General features: G+C 50.8%; 1 protein-coding gene across 3 annotated transcripts in view; it reads left to right on the top strand.

Moving 5' to 3' along the window:
• Window positions 1-9,488, top strand: part of LOC135324725 (zinc finger and BTB domain-containing protein 7C-like) — a 182,947-nt gene extending 173,459 nt beyond the window's left edge. For all 3 annotated transcript variants that reach the window (XM_064501563.1, XM_064501564.1, XM_064501565.1), the window contains 2 exons: window positions 77-1,276; window positions 7,072-9,488. In XM_064501563.1, coding sequence (XP_064357633.1) covers window positions 93-1,276; window positions 7,072-7,708 — 1,821 coding nt within the window. In that variant the 5' untranslated portion in view covers window positions 77-92 and the 3' untranslated portion in view covers window positions 7,709-9,488. The remainder of the gene's footprint in view (window positions 1-76; window positions 1,277-7,071) is intronic.
• Window positions 9,489-16,294: the final 6,806 nt, after the last annotated feature.

The raw sequence follows: 16,294 nt of genomic DNA, 5'->3' as shown, positions 1-16,294 counted from the left end.
GGAGAAGGCAGGGTCATTTTGATGTTACTGGTTGGGAACCCCCCGCTAATGCCGTACTGTCTGTGTTTTCTCCTAGGGCACTAAATGAGAATATGGCCAATGGCATTGAAGATCTTATCGGGATCCCATTCCCGAACCACAGCAGTGAAGTCTTATGTGGTTTAAATGAGCAGCGACATGACGGTCTCCTCTGCGATGTCATCCTCATTGTACAGGACCAGGAGTACCGGACTCATCGGTCTGTCCTTGCTGCCTGCAGCAAGTACTTCAAAAAACTATTCACTACCAGCACTTTAACAGACCAGCCCTATGTTTACGAGATTGACTTTGTCAAGCCTGAAGCACTTTCTGCCATCCTCGAGTTTGCCTACACCTCAACCCTCACCATCACCACCTCAAATGTCAAGCACATCCTCAGCGCTGCCAAGATGTTGGAGATTCAGTGTATTATCAACGTATGCCTTGAAATCATGGAGCCTGACAGAGAGGCGGAAGAGGAAGATGACAAAGAGGACGAAGATGATGACGAAGATGAAGATGAAGATGAGGAGGAAGAGGAGGAGGAGGAGGAGGAAGTGGAGGATTTTGTCAATCAGGAGAACCTAAATGATGTCCAAGAAGTAAGCTGTCACCAAAGCCCTTCTAAGTCTGATCTTACCGAAGAAGCGTATACGGAAGCACCTAAAGACTTTCCAAATCACTATCCAGCCAATAACTCGTCTGGACACTTGGGTGTGATACGAGACTTCTCCATCGAGTCCTTGCTAAGGGAGAACTTGTACCCTAAGGCAAACATCCCAGAAAGGAGGCCAGCTCTCTCTCCCTTCACCCCCAGCTTCTTTCCCCACCTCTGGAACGGTGATTTTAGCTCCTTTTCCCAGCTCGAAGAGCCACAAGTAGACAATGGCCCTTTGGATCTGGTGATCAAAAAGAGGAAGATCAAGGAAGAGGAGGAGAAGGAAGACCTGCCTCCACCTCCTTTCCCTAATGACTTCTTCAGCGACATGTTTACCAACACCCCAGCAGCTCCCTTAGGGCATATTAAAGCAGAGACTGACTATAGCGCTTATCTCAATTTCCTAAGTGCAACCCAGTTTGGAGGAGTTTTTCCTCCATGGCCCCTGGAGGAAGAGAGGAAGATAAAGCCCAAGGCATCCCAGCAGTGTCCCATCTGTAACAAAGTCATCATGGGGGCCGGAAAGCTGCCCCGGCACATGAGGACCCACACAGGAGAGAAGCCGTATATGTGCAATATCTGTGAAGTCCGCTTTACCAGGTGGGCATTGGTTGTCTCTGCTGTGCTTGGCGGGGTGGCAGCGGGTGGCAGGGGTGGCTGGATGGGGCAGAGTCCCAAACCCATGGCTGATTCCTGTAGCTGTACAGGTGGCCAGGTGTGGATGCCGTGAAGGGAGACAGCATCCTGGGGCAACTGGAAGGCAGCAGAGGAGAAAATCCTTAGGGTGGCATCAGGTGGTCCCAAGTCATCACGTTTGTTGTCCCCTAGACAGAGGTGGCAACCGCAGCTGAAGGGCTAATAACTGATTTGTCACTGAAGGGCAGAAGTTTCCACCTGCAGAGGCAGTAACTTACATCGTAGGGGCAATTTTTTCTGGATGAGGGAGTGGTGACCCTCGTCAGAAGTCGCGGTGACTTCTCTGCTGGGTCTGCAAGGGTCATTTGCATTCACTTGCTACTTCTCAGTGGTTTTCTGTTGCTGTGCTTTAGCACAGTTACTGTCATACCAGCAGTAAAGCAGGGCTATGGAGACACAGGTGCCTAAATTATGTCTCTTTTGCCCTAAAGAGAGTAGCAAAAAAAACCAGGGCCTGAACTCTCTCTCTTTGAAAAAAAGGAGGGAGGGAGAAAGAGAGAAAGAAGGAGAGAAAGAAAGAAAAAAAGAAAACAAACCCACGTATTTGGGTGGCTTGTGGATGATCTCTCATAACCACTTGCTCAACAAAAGCTGAAATAAATAATAGATTTTCAGCCTCACCATAGTTTACCACGGTTGGAGCAGAAAGAGCTGTTTGTGCCTAAGACCAGTGGAAAACAGATGGCTGTTTTTGGTGAAAGAGCCAAAGAAGCTTCATCTCTAATGTGCTGGGAGATGTGCTGAGTGAGGAGGGACATTTAGCTGTGGGATGTAACTTGGTTTTGCACATCATTTTGGCATCGGTGTAGACCACAACCAAGTCGCACATGTTTAAACATGACAGCGTTTGCGCTTTCTGAGGCCAGAGTGGTCCTAATTGTTATACGTTTGTCTGCAAGGGTGGGATTCATCACCCCTAACATCAACCCTCCGAGAGTCCGGCACCCAGGCCCCCTCCATAGTCAGTGGGAAGCAAGAGGCACCTTCAGAGGCATTTGGCCAACGCTAAGGTAGATGAGTGAGGGGTGCCTTTCCATCGCTGACTGCAGAGACAGCCCGCATGGCTTAGATTAAGCAACCAATTTTTAGGTATTTCAAGTTAGGTAAAAACTTAGTCTTAAGGCAGGTCGCTCCAGGACAGGTCTGAGCGGAGACAACAAGCTGAGATCCACCCTCTGTGCCGATTCCAGGACTTACCACCTCTGTGCGCCCTAGCAGAGCTCTCCATGCTGATAAACTGGAGTGGGCTCTGAGAGGGCTGTGCAAACATGAGGCGTGCAACCCTTCCCCGAAAAGCTGGTCAAATTTAATCAGCGAGCAGAGACAAATAGATTCCTGGACCTGCTCTTGCTAGGTATAATTAATATCTAATGAGTACAATCTTTACCATAATAGTAAAGCTTTCTGACAGGAGCATGGTATTTCAGCTCCTGGCTGCGTGTGAGCCGGAGATCCCTGCTAGGCTGGGGCGAGCAAACCAGAGGAAAGCGATGTGCGCAGCAGGCAATGCTGAGCTCCGACAGTGGCCAAACACCTGGGGTGCTCCCGCATTCAGCCTGTCTTTTCTTCTCCCATCTCCATGATAATATCCAAGTGGAATTTATGCAGATGATGAGGATTTGACCTGAAAATAAATTTCCATGCTCTGCTCCGTTAGTGCAGCAGACACCGTATTATAATGCGCGGAGCATCGTGCCTCAGCCGAGTGTGCGTGACGTGATCCTGCTCACCCTGGTTTTTGCAGGCCAAAGGCCGGTGCCCAGCGCTAATTCCTGACTGCAGGTATTTGGCTTCGGCTCCCGGTGTCCCATAGCAGTGTCAGCACCCAATCATCAGCTCTGGATACGCGTGCTCCTCTGTTGGGGCATGCAACGGGAAGAGCAGTGGGGTCACCTCGGTGGATATATCTCCAGACTGGAGGTCAGGCCACGGCTGGGGCTTAGCCAGGTCTCTCCTGAGCCCATGTCACTGCTTCTGGGTGTGATGCTCTAGTGATAATTGCAGAGAAGGAAGTGGTGCGACTTGGCAGAGTGGTGACACCTTTCCCATAACAGGAACGGTTGAGCTTAGTCCTTCCAGAGGGCACCCAAAGCTCTTTACAAACAAGGGCAGTATCGTTAGCTTTTGGGGGGGAAACTGAGGCACAGAGAGATGTTGGTATTGACTCACGCTCACTGCAAAAGCTGCTACGAGGGTTTGGGTGACAATTCTGGTGTGCTCATCTTCCCAACGGCTGGCAGAGGGGTCTCAGAAAGCCACAGCATGCTGAGCTGCTCCTCCTTGGGGGGTTTTCAAGTTGTTTTTGAACTGTGGAGGCAGTTCCCATTTCATTTTGGCCAGCGAGGGTCTGCTCCTGCAACCTGCTGGTCCCCCAAGCTCTGCACCTTGGGCTTTTTCGTGCCACATCCCATGCCGAAGTGGCAATCAGTGCCGGGCGCTGTTTAAACGTCACAGCTCCTTTATGCCCTCCTTATGCTCGGCAGCTTCTAAATATGAAGCATGAGGTTAGGAGGACTTTAAACCAAGCAAATGATCACAGAAGAAATTAGGACTTGCCCGAAGGCACAGTCCCCCGCGTCCCCATCCCCTTGCATCATCGCTCACTGGAACGAAGTCGTTCACACGCGGTGTGTGTGCAGGGTCCAAGCAAAGGCTCCCTCCACCCTGCACAGAGCTGAAGGCTGGAGGGTTTTTTCCTACTTTAACACACTGCGCAAAGTGGAAATTTCAAGATTTTTTTTTTTTTTAATGCACTGGGAAGCACTTTGAATAGCCCACATCTGTTTGGGTTTAATGTGTTTTTCAGCCACATTCAGTAGTGCTATAACGCGAGGGTAACGTATATCGAGGCGAAGTGGAGCGGTTGGGATGTCGAAGCAGCTTTCTGCCAGGATTTCCTTCGTGCGGCCGCTTGCGCTACATGTTTCGCTCTCCCGGGGAGTCTCCTGCCTGCTGAGAGCATCGGGCTCTCGCCCACTGCAGCCAGCAGCACCTCCCCGGGGAGATGCAAAGCCGGGCACCGCGGAGCGGGGTGCCGGGGAGCCCAGGCTCCCCACCGGCATTCCTGGATTAATCCCTGCCGTGCATTATTTTTCCTGGATTAATCCCTGCCGTGCATTATATCTGCACTCCCGGCACCGTGTAGGAGTGAATTTACTGGAGGAAACCGAGAGAGTTCCCTGCATCCCGCGGCAAGGACCTTGCATCAGTCCCGGCTGTCGCGAACGTCTAATTGCAGGAAGCAGGACTTCATTTAATAGCTCATCATTTTTTCCTTAAACAAAGGCTGCTCAGGGTCTGGGCTGCCGCTTTGCACTGCTGAAGGACTAAAGAAAACTGCAAATATTTCAGCTTTTCCACCACGGCAGCCCCAGAGTGTTCAAGGAGAAACCGCTCCAGCCAGAAAGGTTAACTTTATTTGTTCGGATTATTTGTGTTGTGACAGCTCGCAGAGCCCTAATCGCTCTCCCGACGCAATTGCATTAAGGGTATTCACACGCACGCAGCGCCTTTCTCCCTCGGCGCGCCCGCGAGCCCAGCGCCGGTCCCGCAGCGGCGGGCACCCGCCGTGGACGGGGCACGCGGAGAGCCGCGAGAGCCGGCGCAGCCCTGGCACCTTGCTCAAAACACACAACCTACCAGCGACGGCATTTAACCGCTTCTCCCTGTGCATCTGGATATCCTGAAAGTTAGTATTTTGGAAGAAAAAGAGCCAGGAAAACCTCTCTTATTCTATAGCCCACGGGCCGCCGCGGCGGTAGGGATGTGCGCGGAAGGATCGAGTTTCTCCCTGTCTGCTGACGGAGATTGGTAATAGCCTGAAAAAGCTCTGCCTGTATTTACATTGTACAGTCCTGGCACGCCGCGTGTTTGTTAGGAGAAGTGATCCTGCTAGGTTAAACATTACATATATAGGCTTAAATTATATTATAGGTGGGGCTGGTAGCTCTGCTTTTTATTAATGTTTCCCAACGCTTTGCATTATGAGACCCTGTTTTCGTCCGCTCGTAACATCGCTGAACGCGATGCATCCGGGCTGAAATTTTCCGTGCTGCTTTGTCTCTTTCTGAGAACCGATTTCAGCCCTTCCCGGGAGCGAGGCTGAGGGGCCCCGTGCCCGTGCTCAGATCGTGGGGCAGCAGCGTCTTTGCAAAGTTCAGGTCTGGCTCTTCGGAGTGGGAGCTTAGGATGTGCTGCTGGCGCTGGCACAGGGCCCGCGTGGTGCTTTTCTCTGCCTCCCTAAAAATCCGCACAAGTTACAAGCCTTGGAAAACCGGAGGTCGTGCAAGCTCCTTGGAGCTGTCGTAGAGGCAGAGAGCATCTCCGTCACCTGTGCTGCAGCTGCGTTATCCCGCAGGTGCAGGGCTGGGCTGGGGCAGGTTTGCCCAGGGGAATAAAGCATCATCTGGTGAAGAAGTGACCCATTTTCAAGATGTGCACAGACAGGGTGGCAGAAATGGGTGCGCGGGCAGCACCTTGCACGTTTTTAGTGCTCGACCTGCCAACATAAATGTATTTTTGCTTTTTTGCATGCCCATGTATTTTACCTATATTAATAGCATGACTCTATATATTCTCTGTTCATATATTCTTAGCACTAACGTCTTGGACAGATCAAACCAAAAGCATTTCAGAGACCAGCCCAAATTCTCCCTGCTGTTTACTTACTTTCCGCGCTGAACTCCACTTGTGCCATCTAGACAGCATACTTGGCTCGGCGCAGGCAGCTTCGCTTTTTATAATCGTATGCCTTCCTTGTGATTCTGTAGACTGCAGAAGGAAATATTTATTTATTGGAAAAAATAGTGACTGCATGGCCAGCTGGGGAAAATGTTCCTGCCTCTTTTAGGTGTTTCCCCCCTAGAAATCCCGTCTTTGTAAATAAATGCCATTGGGATGGGTGCTGTGCCATCCCGTGGCGGCATTTAAAAACCGTCTCCAAAATCTGTGTAATCCCTGCAGCTTGGAGGCTGGAAGTGCAAGTGCGTGTGTGTGTGTGCCGGCCTTGGAGGCTATCGCTCCGAGCGATACCCCTGCAAAGCGCCCACCCGTGCCCGCACGCCCCTGCTCTCGCCCGGGTAGCGGCTCCGGCTTCAAGCGAAAGCTCCTGAGACACCCAGTGGTCGCTGAAAGCATAAGAGGAAATTCAGCGCTGAGAGACGTCGTTAAGCAGTGCCGGCCCAGATTGCCAGGCTCTCTCACATCACCTTTTTCCCTCATTTGCTTGCATAAACATATCTCTGCTTCTGTGGGTATTCCCATGTGCAGTTAGGCTTTATTCCTTTCTTTTTTTTTTTTTTGGTCTTTTCCAATTAAGCTGTTTCGGACTCGTTGCAAACTCCTGCAGGGCTGGGGCTGTCCCTCACGAGCGATGGGGCAGGCCAGCCCTTCCTCCACCCGCTGCAAACCCGAGCGAGGTCCAGAAGCCCAACGAGCGGGCCCAAAGCCACCTTTTTTTGCATGCCCTGCGGGAGTCCTGAAGCTCAGTACGCCAAACGCCCACCATCACAGGGCCAAAGTCCTCCTTGAGGGATGGAGGAGCTGGTCCAAGGGCTGTGTCTCTGGGTGGTTCAGCCCCTGCAACCGCCTCTTGTCTTCTCAAGGCTTCAAACCCATTTTCTTTCTCCTGATTTGGGTGGGGTGGGGGGAGATACGGCCGCATCCCTTGCGGCCTCGCTGACCGGGCTGTTGTTTCGCAGGCAGGACAAGCTCAAGATCCACATGCGGAAGCACACGGGCGAGCGGCCCTACCTCTGCATCCACTGCAACGCCAAGTTCGTGCACAACTACGACCTGAAGAACCACATGCGCATCCACACGGGCGTGCGGCCCTACCAGTGCGAGTTCTGCTACAAGAGCTTCACGCGCTCCGACCACCTCCACCGCCACATCAAGCGCCAGAGCTGCCGCATCGCCCGGCCCCGGCGCGGCCGCAAGCCGGCGGCGTGGCGGGCCGCCAGCCTGCTCTTCGGCCCCGGCGGCCCGCCGGGCGAGAAGGGCTTCGCCGTGCCGCCGGCCCTGCAGGAGATGGGCGGCCACCTCGGCGGCGGGCCCGTGTGCCTGCCCGGCCCCAGCCCCGAGCGCTTCCTCGGCGGCGCCAAGGACGCGTTCAGCCTGCAGGAGCTCGAGAGCCGCTTCGAGGAGACCCAGCTGAAGCTGCTGAGGCGAGCCCAGCTGGACATGGAGAGGAACGCGGGCCTCTTCGCCTTCGCCCTGGGCCGCAACGACGACCTCGCGGCCCAGCCCTTCTTCCCGCTGCCCGACCCGTGGAGCGCGGGCTTCAGCGGCCTGGCGGGGCTGGCGCACGTGGCCCCCATCTCCGAGGCGGGCAACTAAACCGGCCCCGAGAGGGCTCCGCTGCCCGCCGCAGGGCCGCCCGCCGCTTCGCCGCGCGCCCGCCCGCTCCCGCCAAGCGAGCCGCGCCCGTGCCGCCGCCGGGGCCGCCGCTGCCCCGGGCGCTCCTGGAAGCGCCGCTTGCCTTAGCCCCGCGGCCGTCTCCGCCGGACGGCTCTCGCGGGGAGGCCTCGGCCGCCCGCCGGGCGCGGACGAGCCGTCCGGACTGCCTTTTGATACGTTGCGTTCCTCGGCCCTTTTGGTCAACAGGACTTTTTTGGGGGGGTTTGGGTTGTGTTTTTAACCCCGCGTCCAGCAACGCGATTTGCTCCGGGAGCTGGGAGAAGAAAGAAGAAGAGGCTGAATATCATGCAGGAGCGAAGCCGGGGGGGAATTTGGGTTATTTTGGTTCCATTCCGACATTGCCGAAGGGGAACCAAACCCCATCCCGAGCGTTTTAACCGCAGCCGCTTAAAAAGAAAATGTGAAGATGTAAAGAAAATTTTTTTTTCTGGAAGGATGGGAAATGTTTCGATTCTGAGCTTTTTTTTTTTTCTTTTTTTAACCCTCGCTTTGCGAAAATACAGCACGCGGGGAATTTTGACATGAAAAAGCCGGTTCAAACCAAAGAGGCAGAACAGCTCCCTCAGCTTCACGCCCGCTGACCGTTTTGAAATGTCCGGCTATTTGTCCTTAATTCCTCCCCCACCTCCAAATTATATATATTTCGGTGACAGAAATTTGCAACGCACTTTTGGGTGTCACCAAAGCTGCAATTTTGATTGGGAAAAAAAAAAAAAAAAAAGCTTTGCGGCAGTTTTCGTGTCTCAGGGGACCTTCGTGGAAGAGGCTTCCACTAAAGATCCCCCCGAAAACGTGTGTCACCGAGCGCCAGGGCACCCCGAGCCCTTATTGCTCCCCAATTCCCTCGAGGCCAAGAAGCGGCAGGTTGGCTGGATTCGCCCCGCGAGCCTCGCTCAGCCCAGCAGCCGCAGCGGAGCGCCTTGGCCTTCAAGAAGTGGGTTAGGAGAGGAAGGCTTGCCAGACATAACACCAGAGCTCAAAAAATGTAAATGTTAAAAATTAGGGCTTTTTTTTCTTTTTTTTGAATTTCTCTCTTTACTGTTTTATTTCCACATCAGCAGAATCAAAGGGGACGAGAGAACCGGAGGGTTTTTTTTTTTTAATTTTGGGTTTATCCATTGCTGGTGCTGCTCTGAAGCCACGGCTGAGCGGGGGTCTCGTTTTTGGCGTCGGCGGGCGCAACGAGTCCACGCTTGGACGTGGCACCTCCCCGCCGGGACAGGAGCGAGTACTCGCTGTTCGGAGAAATCACCGAAACGACTGATCCCAGTGAACTGCCCGACACTAGCTTTCCCCTCCCAAAAACTCTGTGTGCAACAAACCAGTGGAGAAAAAGAAAAAGAATAAAAGAAAACTTTTTAAAACTGCATCAAACTTTTTTTTTTTTTTAAATCTGTATCGACTTCTTATACAAACTCCATTTTGCAGCTGACTGGTTACTTCAGGTGTTTTTTGTCTACAATTTGGAGTCATTGTAAAGTATCCAAAGATGCTGAGTACTGTATAATCTACAAGAACTTGAAGCAAGGTGGTTTTTTTGTCTCGATTTGTTTGTTGGTTTGTTTTTGTTTGTTTTTTTTTTTCCTATTTGTCTATGGGGGAAAACCTTTGCAATTTTTCTATTTATAACTATTTTTATGTGATTGCTTTATGTACAAAACAATGGAAAAAAAAAACAAAAAAGGAGAGAGAGCGACAACACATGCAAACAAATTTGCCTTAGTTACTCACGGGACAATCATCCTTAACTTTTATTGACGCTAGAAACCGAAAGAAAAAAGAAAGACTAGATCCTTTTACGTATTTATTAAACTGTATTAATTGATGCTCTTAAATTCTTAGCGAGACTTGGTTCTTTTGCAAACCCGGGAAGGCCTAAGCCGCTCGAGAAGCGGTGCGGCGTGTTGGAGGTGAGCTGTGCTCATCCTAACTGGGGTTTGCCCAACATCCAAATTTGGCGCTTTCCAAAGGTACTTTTTGAAAGAAACCAATGATGCTTTATTTAAGCATCTGGCCAGTAACGTTTCTGGCTCGAGGAAGCCGGTTGCGTGGTGACTCCGATGACCATGAACAAGTTAAGGTTGATTTTCCCGGACTGCGCTGGTTTGGGTTGTACGTAGCTGGTTGCTGGCTGAGCGCACGATGGGGACGGGGAGGGTGGACTATAGCAAACCCTGTTTCTTCCCATTTCAATGCTGTGTGGTGACTCCAGGCCACAGGTATCAAAGTGGGTGCTTGGCCAACTTCGGAGAGCGTTCCTTGGGGACTCTGCTCTCCTTCCTTCCCCGCACCAGGCAAGTCCTCTACCGCAGCAACGTCTCTCCAGTCGACACAGGCGTGAGGAGCACCAAGCCTTGGTGCAGTGGCTTCTTGCTCGTCTTCTCACCATAGCCTGGATGCAGCAGATACCTGAGCACACAGATAACACTAACATGAGGCCTGCATTTTTTGTTGCTGCAGAATTTCCTTGTTATTTTAATGCTTCTGTTTGAAAGACGTGCAAAGCTCTAGAAAATAGGTGCCAGGTGTGAATGGTGGGACTCATCGCGCTTCTTTCAGCCATTTCTAAGTTAAGTAACAGACACCTCGTGCACATTGAGACAACCTGCATGTTGACACTTGAAGTTTGGGTGTCCTAATCCGCAAGCCGAATTCATCTAAACTTGCCACTGCTCTGGAGGGAGGCAGGTACTGCTGGAGGGTGATTCATCCCACCTACGTTGGACCTCCCAAGCATGGGGTGAATCACCATCGACTGCACCTGCCCATCCACTGTCTACTAGTGTGGTTTGGAGAACTAGCTTGGACTAACTGCTTCACTTTCCTATAGCTATAGCGAGGTAAGTTATGTCTCTCTTCCCACCCATCTACCCCAATCTACTGACATTAGTGATGTTTGGGAAGCCAGATGTTCACCAGTGCTATGGAAATTAGGCTTGTCGGCCACCATAACAGGGCCCGACCCTAGGTTCCCGCAGAAGAGTTCAGAGCCAAATCAAAGCAAATTAAATAATTAAATTTTAGTTACACGCGTGCAGTAATTACAGCTCGAGCTGGGTGTTTGTGTTTGTACCCATTGGCAGGTGGCATATCCGCATAATCTATTTGTAGCTTTTGGAAAGGGAAGTAGGTCCATGGTCGTCCCCCTAACTATGAGCTTGGTTTGCTACTTAAAAAACTTCTGGCAGGTCAGGCAGCTGTTCGTTATTCTTTTAGCAGCCGCATAAATTCCTGGAGCAGCCCATACTTTCTGTACCTGCTTAGCTATTGCCTCGGGTCCCCCATGAGCTTTATCGTGAAACCACCTAGCTATAGTAATTAAATATTTTTTTTGGTAGAATTGGTTTTCCTCCAATTGTCCATATTCCATCATCGTTTTGTTTTGCCTCCCACTATTTCCGTTGTTTTTTTTTTTCTTTTCCACTGAGCAGTCTTTTTCATACATAGTTTTGGGGTCTATTAATTTGGCCACTCACTTTGGTCCATCCTTGGAACTGCCCCATACGTTCTCTCAGAGGTTGTCGGGCTGCAGCCTTCGCAGCGGTGTCAGCTAACGTATTTCCCCTACTAATTTCTGTAGTGTCTTTAGTATGGGCTGGGCAGTGTATTACAGCAGTTTCTTTGGGGCAGTTGAACTGCTTCCAGCAAATTACATATTCCTTCTCCATTAGCTAATTTCTTTCCTGATGACGAAAAGAATCCTCGTTCTTTCCATAACATCCCTGTTGCATCAAATACTCCAAATGCGTATTTAGAATCGGTATAGATATTTACCCGCAGGTTCTTACCTATTTTTGCTGCTTGGGTCAATGCTATTAATTCTGCTCCTTGAGCACTTACAGACGGAGACAAAGGATTGGCCTCAAGCACCTCAAAGATGTTAGTGACAGGATAACCTGAGTGGCACCTTCTGTCCAAATAATAGGATGATCCATCTGTAAACAGAACTAAGCCCAGGTTTCCCAAAGGTTTGTCTTTAAGGTCCTCCCGGGGCTTGCTCAAGCTGACGATCACCTGTTCACAGGAATGATGCGGCTCTCCATCCTCAGGTAGAGGCAGTAGTGCTGCTGGATTTAAGATATTGCATCTCTTTAAGGCCACATTATCTGCATGTAATATCATCAGTTCATAGCGGTGAGCTCTCTGTGGGGACAGTGCTTGAGTCGCGTATTGTTTCATTAACAGTTCTACTTCATGTGGCACATACACAGTCAATGAGTGACCCAAAACTACAGGTCCTGTTTTTTCAATAAGAGCTGCCGTAGCTGCTATTGCTCTGATGCATCCTGGAGTGCCTTGAGCTACCGCATCTAGTTGCGTGGAGTAATAGGCCACTGGTCTGTGGTGAGGACCTAGTTTTTGGGTGAGTACCCAGTTTTTGGGTGAGTACCCCACTTGCTACTCCCTGTCGTTCATGGATAAACAATTCAAACGGTTTGCTATAATCTGGTAACCCAAGAGCTGGGGCTGAAACCAATGCCTTTTTTACAGTTGTAAGAGCTTTTTCCCTTTCTGGACCCCAGGCCAAAGGCTCTATCTCCTCCTTTTTTGTTGCCTGTACTAGAGGCTTAGTAAGTTCTGCTAACCCAGGAATCCATGGTCGGCAAAATCCTACAGCTCCTAAAAATCCCCTAAGTTGGTTTTTTGTTACAGGACGGGGCATATTAAGAATTGTCTCTACCCGTTCTGGATCAATTAATCTGTGTCCTTCCTTTAAAATAAAACCCAAATATTTCACCTCTCATTGACACAGCTGAAGTTTAGACAGAGATGCTCGATGCCCTTTTTCTGCAAGAGCATTACATAGAGAAATAGTGTCTTTTAAACCTGTCTCATAATCTTTACTTGCTAATAACAGATCATTCACATACTGTATTAACACTGAATGTCCTGCAAGTTCGATATCTGAGCGATGTTTATAGCCCTTAAGTCTTGTACAAAGCGATAATCCAGATCGCCATCAGAATCCTGCCTGTTCTTTTGACCGGCAGAATCGGAGTGTTGTACGGGGATTCACAGGCTCTAAGGATGCCCAGTTTCAAATAATGATCTATAAAAACACTAATTGCAAAAGCATCACTGAAGTTTTGTGGGGTCATTCCTCCATATTTTAGCAAGGCTTACTGCAAAAGTCCCCAAAAGTCGTGGGGGTGTTCATCTAATCACTGTCTGCGTTCTTGCACTGTAGTCCAACTTACTCCTAACTCTCTGCATGCTCTAATTGCTTCTACTAAATTTCAGAGTCCTGTTTGACACACAGCTCTATCTCCTGCATTATTATAATCCCAATTTGGGTCATTTGCTAGCCAGAGGTTTCTATTCCCCCAGCTTGCTGCGCTTCTTCTGCATCTTTAATTATCTTATCCCATTCTTTTGGTTGAAATAATTCCCTCAAAAGAATTTGGGTATCACTCCAGTTTGGGTTGTGCCCGGTGCATATATTAGAAAATAACTGGACACATCGCTCTGCATCTTTTCTTAATCTCGGCATTTTACCCCCCCATAAGGCGAGATCGCCGGGGTCCCGGGGTTGATTAGTAGATACCCGCAGCACAGGAGGGGGGGACCGGCCCCTCCCTTTCCCCCAGCTGTAAAGCGGCAGGGTTAGTCAGCACGTTGGAGGCCATAGGATAGAGTCCGGCAGCCGGTGGAGAAGAGGGAGGAGGAGGAGGAGAAGGAGAAGTAATGACAGATAGATCATCAGGCATATCAGGTGGAGCAGAAACTTTTGGAGCACAGTCCGGGGTACGAGTATCTGCTAGCACAAGTGTCACCTTCAGCAGGTTTCTTTCCTCCCTCCCTCCTGGCTCAAATGCTCCCGCGCCCATGCCCAGTTCTCCCAAACATACCAGTAATCCATTCGACTGGGAAACCTGTCTTCTAGATGATTTCACAAGATAGTTAGTTCCTGCTGATCAAAAGTCCCTTGCGGTGGCCACCGTGCCGCTGGGTTTCCCTCCGTTGCCAGGAATGGGCAATCCTCCCGGCACAGCTGGATCAACCTTTTTTCCTTAGATTTTTTTTTTTTTTGGTACCATCAATCTTACTCCAGTTTTCCAACATTTCGGCTAAGGGCGTCCCCTTTTCTATGCCGAAATTATTCCCCATATTGAGTTCCTGAAAAGTGCGGCTTAAGCACGTCAGGCAGCGCGCTTCCTTACCAGTAACACCAGTCCCTGCGGCCGCTGGGGTCACACACTCTCTTTCTCTCGCTCTCTGGGAACCGCACTCGCACCCCTTCTCCGGCTGCACCGAGCTGGGACTCAAAACCCACTCAGACCCTGGGGATGGGACTCGCACCCGTCCCCTGGTACGCCTTACGGTGACCGGCCCGCGTACCCCTTCGGTGCACTGTTCCCAGACCAGAATTTAGAATTTAGGCGGGAGTTTAAGACTCACCTTCTTGGTGCCTGTCGTTGCCAAAGATCCCAGGTGGACTCACCCCATGGCGCCAGATGATCGTTTGGAGAGGAGAGGCCCCAACGATGGTCGCCTAGGGTCCCACCTGGGGCGCCAAACTGTTAGGGAAATTAGGCTTGTCGGCCACCTTAACAGGGCCCGACCCTAGGTTCCCGCAGAAGAGTTCAGAGCCAAATCAAAGCAAATTAAATAATTAAATTTTAGTTACACGCGTGCAGTAGTTACAGCTCGAGCTGGGTGCCTCCCAAGAGGGACCCCGAACAAAGAAATCCCTGGGCAATTATAGCTTTTCCAAATTAAGTTTCCCAGCCCTCCCGCGGTAGTTCAGACCAATAGTAATTTTTAGGTCTGGGGTCTCCTGCTCCTCATTGGGTCTAATCGTTGTTCCTAGGCAGGCTGTTTTTCTCCCTTATCTTTATTTTTTGCGGTTTCTGCTGACGGTTGTTCCTTCGTTTCTTGTTGGGTCTTACTGTTGTCTCTCAAGGTCCTGAGGAGGAGGAGGAGGAGGTGATTCTAAATCATTGCAATTATCACTGCCCCAGCAATGAGCTAAGGCTTTGCCCCTCAAGGTCCTAATGCCCTAACGGTCTTATTTCCAAGCCTTGACGTCCTCCCTGTCGGAGGGTGAGGCGCAGCAATGCAGACTGCTTGTAGCTCCCTTATCTTCCCAGCTGGAACCGGCTCTGAGGCCCTTTTCTTACTGGACTAAGGAAAAGTTCATCATTTTATCTAAGCGCGGCCTAAGGCTTCAGCAAATTTAGCTCCTCATGCTAAGCAAGTTTTATAGAAGTTGTGCTAAGCGGCTACCTCTCGACGGTTTCGGTTTGCTATTCCTCAACACCAGACCGCTCAAGGACCTGCCAAATCAGTTACTTCATGAAAAACAAGCGCCCCAGTTGGCTGCGGGATCCTTCAGCCGTCTCTGGAAATCCACAGGGAAGTCGGTTATGGCAGTCGTCAGTACTGGGCTCCAGGAGGAGGTGGCTCACTGATGTGGTGGCACCGTGCTTGTGGTCCCGGCTGGGCTGCAGCCATCGGGGCAGTCCCCAGCAGCACTGGGCTCAACTAGCCCCATCCCAAACCCTTCCCAGGCCTAGGTGAGATGTTAGTACAGCCCCAGGACCGTTCCCAACAGACCGTTTGGATGCAGCTACCTTCTTCCAGGCTTGCAAATTCCTCCCATGCCCGGGAGAGGCAGCAGCCCCCGCGAGAGGCTGGGAGCCCCTGGCCAGGGAAGCGCAGCGGGTGCTGGCGGGCGGGTGGGCGTCCGCAGCCCGGGCTTTGCAAGCCTTGCTGGCTTCTCACTAGCACGATCCAAACAAGCGGGGTATTTCTGAGCAAAAAAAAAAAAAAAAAAAAAATCACAGAAAAAAGAAAAGTGAATTACATTTTAGCCATTTAAGACATTTCTGAAGATTTTTTTTTTAATCTTCTTGTTTTTAACCCAATGTTATGCTTGTATGCTGGCTCTGATTTTTTTTTTTTTTAATGCCAAAAAGAAAAAAGATTTGGGGGTGGGGGAGAGGGTGAAAAATCTGAAAATTGCTCAGAGGGGCTGTGCGCTAATCAGGCACCTGGGAATCGCAGAAAGGAACCAGCTTCAGTAAATGCTTGTTAGCAGCAACATATGGCTACACTCTTGCTCCTCACCAGCTGCTGTTATCTGCTGGATAATCCAGACCGCGGTGGGGAAAACAGCGTCGGGGAAACGCTGCTCGGACCACGTCTGCTTTCGCCGGGTGTTGCCGCAAAAAGGGACGTCGTCCGTACGCAACGGGCCGGGCGTGAAGCTGCAAAGGTGACTCCCGGCCTGCTGCTCACAACCCTTTGGAGAGCTGTGCAAAAGCATCTTCTCGCAGGGGTTCGGGAGAAACGAAATATTGCAAAAGGAGAGGAATAGCCTTTGCCGTTTCGCCGGCACTTGCAGGTCCCCCTCACCTCCCCAAGCGGCGTAGCCGCCTCGCAGCCCCGCAGAAAATACCTGTGGCTTGGAAACACCTTTTTTCGTTGTTTTCCTGTGTCGAACGGATGTTTCCCCTGACTTGCACTAATTGCTGTAGGGTGGTAGACTTTGATTTCTTTGTT

This window comes from Dromaius novaehollandiae, chromosome Z (assembly GCF_036370855.1).
Source record: "Dromaius novaehollandiae isolate bDroNov1 chromosome Z, bDroNov1.hap1, whole genome shotgun sequence".
NCBI classification, from domain to species: Eukaryota; Metazoa; Chordata; class Aves; order Casuariiformes; family Dromaiidae; genus Dromaius; species Dromaius novaehollandiae.
This window is presented reverse-complemented; position numbering and strand designations above follow the sequence as displayed.